General features: G+C 44.8%; 1 protein-coding gene across 1 annotated transcript; it reads left to right on the top strand.

Annotated features, from left to right (window-relative positions):
* The first annotated feature begins 5,268 nt into the window (after positions 1-5,268).
* On the top strand, positions 5,269-12,206 carry LOC136581959 (blastomere cadherin-like). The gene is made up of 4 exons (XM_066582672.1): positions 5,269-5,406; positions 6,113-6,227; positions 10,234-10,439; positions 12,100-12,206. The coding sequence occupies exons 1-4, from the start codon at positions 5,284-5,286 to the stop codon at positions 12,127-12,129; spliced, it is 474 nt and encodes a 157-aa protein (XP_066438769.1). The 5' UTR covers positions 5,269-5,283; the 3' UTR covers positions 12,130-12,206.
* The last annotated feature ends 692 nt before the right edge of the window (positions 12,207-12,898 follow it).

The following is a 12,898-nucleotide window of genomic DNA, read 5'->3' as shown; positions in this document are numbered from 1 at the left end:
CGAACGTACTCGTAATGAGTACTTACGCACCCGAGTACCGCCATTTTCGAGTACTTCAGTACTCGCGCGCAAAGATTCGGGGGGCGCTGGGGGGCGGGGAGAGGCGCGGCGGTGCGGGGGGTAGCAGCGGGGAACAGGGGGGAGCCCTCTCTCCCTCTCCCCCCCACTCCCCACTGCTACCCCCCGTGCCGCCACGGCGCCCCCCGAATCTTTACGCGCGAGTACTGCTGTACTCGAAAATGGCGGTGCTCGGGTGCGTATGTACTCGTAACGAGTACGTTCGCTCATCTCTATTGTTATCTTCAGATTTAAAAAGAAATATGTCTCTAAAATAAGAAAAAAACTAAAAATCAGTCATTATTGTTTCTGGGAAAACAAAGTGACAGTCAGCATGGTCACCATTATAGCGCAGCTGCCTAATCTCGTGATGAGTCTTACCATGCTTTCTTGCCACTGTATAACTCAGCAGGACTCTAGGAAAGCTGCTAGCTGGCCTGATAGGCATTCTGCCATGACAGCCCTAAGGCCTTTCAGAAGGCCCCCAGAAGCCATGACACCCGCATGGTTCCCTGCGATCTCATCGCGAATGGCTGTATGGGTCTTGAATATCATTCTGGGGCTTTAAAATCCTGCTGTTAGAATTGACAGCAGCATTTAAAAGGTTACCGGCTCTGATTGGCCGTGCGTTCAATCAGAGCTGTTGCTGCTGGGTATCGACTGTCATAAACAGCTGGTGCCCTCAGTATATGATGGGAGATAACTATGTGATCTGCCTTCATACATACCCTGCAGCTGCAGGATGTAAATGTCAGTGGTGAGTTGGGGGCCACTTGGTTCTGTGCCCCACCACAGGATAATTATTTAACAGTCACATTAAAATTAGAAAAACCTTTCCGAAAATGTAACTTCTTTCTTTTCTTTATTGTGCATTTCAAATGTATGACTCATATTAATATATTTGGTGGATAAGGCCCAATGGAAAATAATTTGGAAGACGGGAAAAAAAAAACAAAACGTGGTTTAGAAACTCCCGCTACTCAGGCTTCATAGATAGAGGCCAGCTGCGACGGAACTTCTCGCTGAGGCGTCAGGAAGTAGTCCGTGAAGTGGTTTCTAACCTGAAGTCCTGAAGATGCAGGCATATTCGTTTGGTTCAGATCCATACCTGCAACTCTTGCGGTTGTTGGCAGTGGATCATCCGCAAGCGTCCAACCCGCATCATTGATCTGGCAAAAATTATGCAGAACCACGGCAGCTTTAACTACGGAGCACACGCTTTAGGGTTCTATCTTAATAGTCCCCAGGAAAACTCGCCATTTACTGGTAAGAATTCCAAAGACACAGTTGGTCATTAAAGACTCATCATCTGGTTTCCAATCCTCTGCGGGAAAATGGGTGCAGAACATGGGTTGACAGGCTAAAGCCCACGACAATTACGAATGGGACTGTTGAACCTGAAGAACTACGAAGCAGCTGTGGCTCTTGGAGGGCCAGCTGATTGGAAAGAAGCCGCTAACTCATTCTGGAAGCCTTGAAGATGCGAGCATCCGCAGCGCTTCCATAGGTCCCGATATCAACCAGTACAAATTGGTAGTCACTGTTTGCTACCGCCAAGAAAACTACCAAACAGTACCGTTTGTAATTAAAATATCGGGATCCTGACTGTGGTGGCTTCTTCACATGGATGTGCTTACCATCCAGGGTGACGATGCAGTTAGGGAACTGTGACGCTGCTTCAAAACCTGCAGCGATGTCCAACCATTGATGCACAGATGGAGGCGACATCACGGACCCCTTCTGACGCACCCAAATGACGTTGTAGGTCCTCTTGACTGTCCCACTGGTGGTGATATGCCCCAGCAGGAACTAAAACATCAGGGATGCAAATGATTTCCCGGTAGCAAGAAATCTGGAATGACAACACAGAAAAAATTATTTAGACATTCGTACAGAACTAAGGGAAAAGCGAACTGATGAAGTGAGTCCCCCTAAAATAAAATGCAGTCCCCTTCTATGTATTTCCTGTTCTTCAGGGCTCTTTTTTGCTTTGGTGGACTTTGTCAAAGATAACTTTTCCTTTTTGGGTGGCTGAAAAACAGAGAAAACATGTCGCAAAGTGCAGATAACTGCAGGACAACAATATAATGAGACAGACTTCCCCGTTTTCTGTCGCCATCTGAATAGTGCCCATGAAAACTCAACATTTCCTTGTAAGAATTTCAAAGCACATTCGACGAAATGCCGAACCCACATGAGTCGTTAATTAAAGATTTATCGTCTGCAGTCCAACCCTCTGTGGGAAAATAGCCGCAGAGCATGGGTTGTAAGGACATACCTTAATCCGCGACAATTATGACTGAAGAACCAGGAAGCAACTGTGGCTCTGGGAGGGCCAGCTGATTGGAAAGAAGCCGCTGACCCATTCTGGAAGCCCTGAAGATGTGAGCATCCGCAGCGCTTCCATAGGCCCCGACATCAGCCAGTAGAAATCGGTAGTCACTGTCGGCTACCACCAACAGGACTACCGAACAGGGCTCTTTTTGGCTTTGGTGGACTTTGCCAAAGATAACGTTTCCCTTTTGGGTGGCTGAAAAACAAGACAAAACATGTCACAAAGTGCACATAACTGCAGGACAACAATATAATGAGACAGACTTCATCGTTTTTTGTCGCCATCTTTTGGCCCTCGTAACTTTTTCCTTTTATTATCGTTACCGCTATTATTCTTACTACTACTATTATGTTATTAATTATATTGTACTCTGTAATTATTATTAACACTCTAGTATTTATATTGTTTGCTGACATTATACTGCTATGACTATTATTATTATCATGCTATCCACATTATCCTACTCTTCGCATAAATAAGATCCCTACATCTAAGGGGTCTTTTCCACGAGCGTAAGCGTTTTTACGTGCGCCCGCCACCACCATAAGAACGCGTGAACGGGTCCACAAATCTAACGTATACTCTTGTGTAGCATTGGCTAGGGGCGTAACTAAAGGCTCAGGGGTCCAGGTGCAAAAGTTCAGCTGGGCCTGCCCCCCTCCATCTGTACCCAGACCCAGAAGTGTAACTTGAAGATTTGGGGTATCCAATGCAAAACCTGTAACAGGGCCTCCAACTATAATGCTTGATTCATACTACTAGGCTCCCTATATGGAGAAGAGAGGCCTTATGGGCCCCCTAACGGTCCTGGGCCCTGAACCAACCGCTTCCCCTATAGTTACGCCCCTGCACATGGGCCTAATTCCAAATGCAGACTGTCCGAGATGCTTGATGAGTGCGGGCAAATGAGTTTTGGGAATGCCATGTTCTGCAAAATTATTTGAGAGATGTCCTTGAGTTTATGGAAGTGCACCTTGGGGCCCCGCGCATCCTGCGGCTCAGGCCCCATTGAAATTAATGGGCGATGATCGTTATCCGCTGCCACTGCTGTAACAGCAGTGGCAGAGGATTCCTTCATCCCCACATTGCTGAAAACTGTGACATCACCCTGCAGTGATGATTTTTGGGGGGAGGGGCCTTGAAATATAAGCCTTCCCAAAAATCATCCCAAACGTGTGTAAAAAATACAAATATATATATATATATATATATACTCACCTGTCCTCCGCTGTCGGGGTCCAACGTGTCTTGCCACGTGTCTCCCCGGCTCTGTACTGAAGATCTTTCAGCCAGCGGGGATTTAAAAATCGCCGGCTGAAAGCTCTGTCTCTGATTGGCTGAGTGCTCAGCCAATCACTGGCAACGCTCGCTCCATTCATAGAACTCAATGAATGGACCAAGTGCTGCTTGTGACTGGCTGAGCTCTGCATGAGGAGAGGTGAGTATGGCCACCTGCAGATGGGTCGGGTCGGATCCGAGCGTCTGCAGAGAGCAGCGTGACACTCACCTACTCCCGCGGCCCCGGCTCTTTCATGTCGGCGCATGTGCAGAGTGGAGCCGGCGGCCGGTGAGTGACGTTTCTGTGCGGGGCTCGCAGAGCATGCCACGATTTGTTTGCCGTGCGAGATTTTGCGCGGCCAAATCACAGCCGTCTACATAGGATTGCGTTTGTTAACGCAATCCTATGGCAGCTTCCAGGGGCGGAAATCCCGCTGCGGAATTTCCGTCTGTCTGCAGGCGGCCTATGTGTGTGAAAATACATATATTTTTTTTACACAAGCTAGCTGGGGATGCCGTGGGAGCCAAGCGGCAAGACCCACCGGACCCCGACAGCGGCGGAGAGGAGAGTTTATATATATAAATTTTTTTTTTTATTTAGTTTTTTTAACACAAGCTAGGGATGATTTTTAGAGTACCATTTGGAGAGGTAGTATAGATTTTTTTATTTTTTACACCAAATAGAGATGATTTTGTATTGTATTTCAAGCCCTTCCCCAAAAATCACAGCTGGGATTGCCTGCATCCCATTGCACCACATCTACATATAAACTACACTAAATATTTTTAAAAACATTACATTCCCAAGTACAGAAAAAATCATAGAATTCAAGTTGCTACTAAAAAAGTGACTTTTTTTAACACGTAAAAAACGAAAAATTGCATCACTTAAGTGGTTAAAACATTTGGTAATCGGTTGTGCGCCATGTTTAAGAGTCTCTTGCGCCACTATTTTTTGGCGCATATAGCTGTCAGAGAAAGTGGGTGGGGTTTGAAGGGGCAGCTTTGATGTGGAAATTCTGTGCGAAATTTGCAAATCTGCAGCATTTTCACACTTGGTGAAAACAAACACCAATGTCTGCAGCCTAATTGGCTATGATGGTCCCGTGTGCTGCCTGTCAAAACACAGATAGCGCATGAACGGAAAATACACTCATGTGAATGGGCCCTTCGAGTCAAGCCGTGATTGACTTATTTATTAGATTTTACAGGTTCTTTCTGGTGTTGTGTGTATATGATATATTTCTACTCTATATATACACACCAGGATATGTGTCTGTAGAGATATAGTGTTTTGTGTATGGAATCCACCTGTAAAACCGCAACAGAAATCCGTGCCGCGGATCCAGAGCGCAAAATCCACATCAATTTTCGCATAGAAATTGTTACAGAATTCACTCCCTAATTTGAAGAGGTGGAATCCGCACCAAAGATCTGGTGCTATTACTATGCAGATTTTGGTGCAGAGTTTTCTGCAGGACAGCAAATTCCGCTCATGTGAAAAGTCCCGGAGCCGCTGAATCCTCCTCAAAAGCAAAAACTGCAGGCTCAGCTTTTCTGCACATCTGTAAATGCTCAAACTGCTGGAGGGGATGGTGACCGCACCCTGTGCGATGAGGAGGAGGGATGGACAGACTTTATTTCACTCCTACCCAAAAGCAGGACTGAGCGACATCTCAGAAAGCTCCGGAACAATGAGATTCAGTCACCTAGCACTTTCTCTACTCCTGATAAAGGTAAAATCAAGAAATACTTCATGTGGGTAGAAGAGGGTACTATGAATTTATATTGGGGGTTTCTTGTACATACTGTAAATGTGTGGTTATGAGGTCCGAAGTGCAATATATATGACTAGCCTGTCTCTTTCTAGCTAGGGTGGGACTACAGGTTTCATAAGGCCCAGTATCCACAGGCGGGTTTGATTTGCGGAGATCCTTAAATCAAGTCGCCCATAGAGATGCATGGACGTCCGCAAATCAATTAAAACATGCGGGTTTGTTTTGCGGACCTTTTCGTCCGGAAAAACAAAATCACAGCATTCTCCATTTTTGTGCGGCCTCCCGCACTGACGGCTTCTATGGAAGTCAATGGAAGCCATCAGGCCCACAGCACTCGCACAGCTGACACTGCAGACATGCCGCGGTAAAGCAGGAGATTAGAAAAAATAAAACCTGTACTGCGCATGTCCAACGGCGAGCCGTGAGGACCATGCACAATACAGCGAACCCGGAAGTGGAGGGATCTGTGTGGACACCAGTGCTGGAGAAATGTAGATAAGAGGGCTCACTGGCTGCAGGCAAGGCTGGATTCCGTGCAGGATTTCCTTGCACGGGATCCGACCTGCCTGTGGACATGAAGCCTAACTCTTGCAAATCCAACCCTGAGTGAAAAAGTTAATATCACCATGTTTATATATTCTAGTTCTGAGTCTTGATGTTGTAGGTGTCCATAGCGGTCTCAGAGAACCAGGAACAATGCGAGCCAGGCTTCAGCGAGCAGCGCTACGCCTTTTCTGTGACCCGTAAAGTCCTGGAGAGAAACCGCATCATCGGTAGAGGTAAAGACGTTGTACAAATCCATCACAGATTGTATTGTGTGAAGACTAGCCAGTGACATCATAGATGTTTAGATTTCATCACCTAATTTTGTGGTATGAGTGACATTTAAAGGGGCGATTATGGTTTGAACAGCCATTTATCACATTTTGGGTGCCTGTGATCAGCTGATATCTGGGAGATGTTCGCTGCAGCACTCTGGCTATCAAATTTAGCTAGGCATAAAAGATTTTTCTTTTCGAGCTGCGGACTTTAATGCTAACTTTGAAGAATACACTTATTTATGCAGGGCCTGAGAAATGGTATATGACAAAGGGATGTAAAGGGCAACTAAACTTATTTTTTTGCAAACTTCTGATATGTTATAGTGACGTGTTTGAAGTTTTGGTTGGTAGGGGTCTGGGTGTTGAGACTAGTAGCATTTAGTAGAAGCGCTCATCTGAGCGTTTGTGTCTATTCGGCTGTTTCCGTCACTGGTCCGTACACTGTTCACAGTGACAGACAAATGGGCACAGCGCTCAGCTTCTTAGTGATCAGTTGGGGCCTCAGCACCCAGTCCTCCACTGATCAAAACGAACATGTCAGAAGTTTGTAAAAACTTTGGTTACGCTTTAAAGAATGCCCGTGAGGTCGTGCTCTAGGCATAACACAGTACACTCATTTTGTTCAGAGTGTTCCTTCAAACTGGTACTATTTCACAACCATATGCATGGCACTGTGCCTATGGAAACAGTAATTCTGCTGATCGGAAGGGTCCAGTGAGTGACCGCATATTATAGTCCTTGAAAACTTTTTTAAATGCTGTCTGTTGCCCCCTCTTATCAGTCGTTCCAGGCTAACAATGATGTATCCCAATTAGATGAGTTACAGAAAGTCCAGAAAGCCCTCCTGCCCCATTTACCTCACATATCTCCAGTGATGAGATCCTCCAGGATCACATACATACATATGATACAAACAGCTCTTTTTATAAGACGCACCTTTATAAGCTCATACTTATTATCCTTTATAAAGGGGTATCCTGACTAGGACATGCCATCCCTTCATAATTATGAGAGTCTAACTATCTAGGCATTCACTGAGAATGAAGGGGCTGCAGTACTGCATATAAGTTTTTCCCCACACAGCAGCCCCTCCGCCACACATCTGTACAGAAAACTACAGCATTGCCCCATCATCTGTGCAACCTTCTCCCTGGCACAGAAGGCGGCCGCGGCACTGCTGTGCAGGCAAACATAATAGAAAGGGCCACGGTGCAGTGGCCTCTTCATTCTCAGGATTGGTGGGGGTCTCAAAGGCTGAACCCATATGATGATAGAGTGATGGCAAATCCCGGTGCTATAAAATGGGAGTACCCCTTTAATTACTGTACATCTGGACATCTCTGTAATAAATTCCATACAAACCTCAAAAGGAATTCAGACTCACATTCCGAGGTTTTCCGGAGCTGGATGGAAAACATCTCAGTGATCGTTGAGGATTGATAGTCTGCTGCTTTTCTGTACATTACAGGCACTGGGGGAAGTGGTATAATGGGGCAGTAAATAGGTTAGTAAATATGTAGCACTTTCTGGAGAGGGAATTATAAATTAGCCTTTTACTGGGTTGTTACTGGGGAGAAATGGCTGCATATAGATGGTTGTTACTCTGCAAAGCAGCTGTTTTTCCAGTTGGCCCTAATCAAGAGTCAAGCTAAATCCCTCAACTAGTTTCACGCTGCTGTCATTGGTTTGTGTTGTTCTGTTCCATCTCTGGCCCGAACAATAGAAAAGCCTGAAATGCCGGATTCGGCATATGTTATACCCGGGTGGCATAGAACAGACCCCATTGAATATTCTGGGGTCTGTTTAGCTTCTGGCATGCAGAAAGAAATTCTCAAGGATGAAATGGCAGAGTATCTTGTGCTATAACATCTAGGATTTCTTGCCAGATCTGCGCTAGAGGCTTCAAACTGACCACCAGGTAGATGATTACCTTGAATGCACCATGTCACCAGGACCGAAGCTCGGCTCTTGTCATATGCAGTAGCGTAGCAATTGCATTTGCAGGCCCCCCTCCCATATAGAGAATAGCAAGAGCTTCATTTCTATGTGTAACACCCCAATGCACCTGCAGTTGGTATGGCCGGAGGCCTTTTGTTGTCATGGTGACGTTACACTCTATTTGGACACTCCGGATGATGATGATGCAGAAATAACAGAGACCAGTCCAGTATAGCTTAGTAAACTAAGAGTGAGCAGTTTTACTAACTTTGGTATTGGTAAACAACAGGTTAACGTTACAACTTTCTGCGGAGGTCTTTATCTCAGGTGAACAAGGATGCAATATAAGACAGGCAAGATGCAGTAAGATTGATTTGATGATTCAGTGGTTTTCAACGCTCTCTCTATTATTTAGCTGAAGACTGATTTATTAGACAGTTTTCCCCACTAGTGAAGTTAGATGTACAGATTTAAGTTTGCTTTACCTGAAGGTCTATTGGTGAAGCAGGGAGACCAGTGACTATATGCTGATCCTGTCTTTGATTTCACCGGGTAGCTGTAACTCACTGTTTGATGAAGATGCGCCGTTGAAAGGGTCTTCTGGAAATGTGCTGTAAAATAACAAGGGAGCGGGTGGTACACCACACTCTACCTTCGCTAGGAATAACTCGCTGAATACTCCTCCTTTTTGACCACGGAACTGCAACCTTCTCCTTATGTTCCCCTGGCTGAGTCTGCTTACTGCTCCACGTAACTTCCTTTTATCATCTCTCTCTCTCTACCCTCTCTCCCACTGGCATAGGGACTTGTATGTTTGTTTCCCGCCCTTAGGGCTCTGCACCAGTGAGATTAAATCTGACTGTCAGCCAATGAGAGGCCAGCTGACTTCAGTGATGGGCTCTAGCTTAAAGCAGAAGGGGAGACAAAGGGTCTCTCCGACAGATGAAACCTTCTGTATCCAGGGATGTCATACAGACAGGTGAGACAGGACAAGTGTGCTGCGTGTGTTCTGTAGTACCCGCTGGGCAACTACACTATGTACTAAACATACAGTGTTATTGTTAAGTGGTGGACCTTGGAATAGCTCTGCTATGGCCCCGCAGTGTCATGCTAAATCTCCAGGGATGTAGGTTATACATCCTATGATGGCCTGTGCAGAGCATAGTGAGAGGTGGGATTAGTAATATCCACCAGCCAATAGTGTTCAACATAAGCACATATCAAAAAGTATCTCAGAAGCCTAGTATTTCTATAAAAGTGTCATCTGCATAGATTAGAGGGGTTTTACCATTACTAAAAAAAAATTTCATGCAGCTGGGAATGGCATAAAATAAAAACCCAGACTATACTTGCTTCTCTTCGGCCCCCCAAGACCCATCTGAGGAGTATATGGCCAGTGAAAATCAGGTGACCACTATAGCCAATCAGAGGTTGCAGGATCACTGTCCAAACTCCTGACATTAGCGCTCATATCTTGGGCACCATGACGTCGGGAGTTTGGAACTGTGACACTGTGGCTTCTGATCGGTCTCAAAGGTCACCTGACTTCTGTCAGCCATACATTTAGAGGCTGGGGTAATAGCAGCTGCTCTGGTGCGTCCCGGGGGGTCAAAGAGAGGTAAGTATAGTCTGTTTTCTTTTATTTTAAACCGAGGCCAGCTGTTTGAAAAAATTTTGGGTGTATTGATAAAACTCTTTTAAAGAAATCCAATCTACAGGACTAGATATGGACAGAGTAGTCATGCAGTTGTGAAAAAAGATCCCTTTCTGTCAGGGAATGGCTTGCTCTCCTCTCTGTGGATGCAATTTATAAAATATTTTAGTACAAAATGTATGTTGGAAATATTAGATGCATAAAAAGAATCGGGTCAAAGCCAAGAATCACGAAACTGAGGGCCCTTTTACACGGAACGATTATCATTTAAAAATCATTGAATCGTGTGAATTTGAACGATAATTGATAATTATACATTACAAAATTATAAATGTTGATAACCTACAGTATATTTTTCATCATCCATTTTAGTGACTTTTACTTCCTGCTCTGAAAATAACCGGGCACTCTACTCCCCCGATGACACCCGCTTCCGCGTGTTCCCCGATGGTAAGATAACTGTGAAGAGGCAGCTCACCCTCCACGACGGATCTGTCAGTTTTGTGTTGAATGCATGGGATGCCACAGGAACGCGCCACTCTGTTCCCATTTTTGTATGGAATGAAAGAGAACAACAGGTATTGTGAATCCTTATCTTTTTTAACGTATGACTAAGCATTTACCAAACTTCTAACCTGTCACAGTGACATGTTAAAAGTTTTATCAGTGGAAGTCTGGGTCTGAGACCTCCATCAAGCGCTAAGTCCAAGAGGCAGAAGTGCTTATCTGAGTTCTATGCGTGATCACCACTTCTTTCAATGGTGTACAGGCTCAATAGAAAGTCAATGAGCCCGTAACACTGGATGCCGATCACAGCCAGTGTGCAGAGAAGCTGCTGCCCCTTCAATTTAGAGATCGTCAGGAGTCTTAGCACCCAGATCCCATTGATCAAAACTTCTAATATACCACTATGACATGTTGGGAAGTTTGCAAAAGTATAGTTACCCCTTAAAATAACTTATAACAAGTCCATCAGCTATGGAAAGTATTAGGTCCACTGACAACAGAGTTGTTGCAAATGAGAATTTGAGATTCAATTTGAAACTCGCTTGACTGATTATAGAAAGTGTTTGATTTATTATTGTTTTTACACGGGCAGATAAATTACCCATAACAAGTGCCAATCAGCAATCTAGCAAGTTGATTGGCGCTGGTTTGAGCAACTTTTACACTGGACAGTTGTTGGGGATGAACGGCTGTACAAACAATCATTCATGACTTATGAATGCTCCAGTGCCCACGTCCATTATTGTCAGCAGCACATCCAATGTTTACGCGTTTGTTAGCTGATCGCTGGGATGTCTACAGTAGGCAATGACCAGCAACACGAATGTTCATTCCCAATTATCAGCCCATGTAAAAGGGTCCTTGAGCTGTAATATGATTTGAAGAACAATTTTACAAGCAATAAGAATGTCTTACCACGTGTAACGTTTACCTGTCATCGTACAAACTCCTCTATACGCCGCCTGATAACATGCTCCCTGACCTATTGACTGCAATTTCTGCTAGCCGTCATAAACCGCTCCTGCAGTCATAACGATTCTGTCGTCACACGGCCAAATGTCTGACCATTGTCTATGTGTATATCACCCCTCACTCCTCACCTCGCCATACCGTGCACATCTCCGTCCGTTTACCTTCTGTATCACCCCATTACTTGTAGCATGTAAGCTCGTTGGAGCAGGACCCTCACCCCTACTGTTTCCATCAACTGATTACTATGTAACCGTGGTTCTGTAATTTTTGTACTTTTGTCTTTCTGTATTCCCCCTGTCTATGTAAGAGCTGCGGAATATGTTGGCGCTATACAAATAAAGATTACTATTATTATTATATTTGTAAATCTAAATAGTTTCCAGTGGAAGTCTCCGTGCCAACCTCTCACGCAGTGGCCGGCGCTTCTAACTGCAGGCTCGGCTCCCTTTGATTTCAATGAGAGCTTTGCCTGCCGTTACATGGAGGCTTCTGCTCCGACCACTGTGTTATTGCAACGCTGACAACATGCGCCCGCTCAGCTGATTGGTCGGGGTCCCGAGCGACGGAACCCAGCCAATTAACTATTGATGACCTATCCTGATGATAGATCATCAATAGTATTTCCCTGGAAACCCCTTTAATAATGGTCTTGGCTTGGGGTGATCACTAACTGGTTGAATGTCTTACAAGGTTTCTGAATTTATGGCGTGAAAACACAATGTATGATGTAATGTCTCTCTTTTTCTTCTAAATCATTAGGCTGTGGATCAGTCTCTTGGAAGGTCCTAAAGTGTCCGCATCGGCTGTTACCCTCTTCTACGATCCCTGCACCCATTCCTATATGTACAAATAAATGGTTTGATACAGCGCAGTGTGCGATATCTTCATTTTTCTGTGAAAATAACAAAAACACTTTTGCATAATCAGTATCTGGATCTGTGTCACAGTAAGAAACTGGTTTGTATTGTGTAGTTATAGACTTGGCAACGTTATTCACCTCCGTCATGTCCTGTGCTGGTGGTGGTCAGGTGAGAGGCTCCATGACTGGTACGTCCATGTTATCTGTCCTCCCATATGTTCATACATTTTCCTAAACACCCCTAATCTGTCATGAAGGGTTGAACCTAGGACCCCAGTGCTGCAAGGCAGCAGTGCTAACCACTGAGCCAACATGATGCTTCCTCCTTTTCATCAATAAATGTATGCAAAAGATTCCAAAGGATCCTTACAGGGTAGTATGAATCCTATACTACGAATCCACCAAATACATCAAGATAGGGAAAAGGTCAAGTTTAAAATATAACCTTTACTAAGATAGGGTTAAAATATATGATGCCTCAATAATTCACAAGGAGTTTATCAAAATCCAGCATGTCAAAAATAGATGATGATAGTTGTCACTTGTATGAAAAAAGTAATTTAAAGCACAGCCATAGGGCTTATTCAGTCAGGCATATATCAGTCGGGTTTTCATACCCAGCTGATATACGCTGCCCCTCTCTCCAAGGGGAGGAGGCGGGCCTGGTGGGGAGCAGTGCACCAAGCTCCCACGCCCTCT

This window comes from Eleutherodactylus coqui, chromosome 11 (assembly GCF_035609145.1).
Source record: "Eleutherodactylus coqui strain aEleCoq1 chromosome 11, aEleCoq1.hap1, whole genome shotgun sequence".
Lineage (NCBI taxonomy): Eukaryota > Metazoa > Chordata > Amphibia > Anura > Eleutherodactylidae > Eleutherodactylus > Eleutherodactylus coqui.
This window is presented reverse-complemented; position numbering and strand designations above follow the sequence as displayed.

Coding starts and splice junctions, on each gene's coding strand:
- LOC136581959 (XM_066582672.1), top strand. CDS start 5,284: ATGAGGAGGAGGGATGGACAGACTTTATTTCACTCCTACCCAAAAGCA. Junction 5,407..6,112: donor TTTCTCTACTCCTGATAAAG/GTAAAATCAAGA, acceptor TTGATGTTGTAG/GTGTCCATAGCGGTCTCAGA. Junction 10,440..12,099: donor GGAATGAAAGAGAACAACAG/GTATTGTGAATC, acceptor CTAAATCATTAG/GCTGTGGATCAGTCTCTTGG.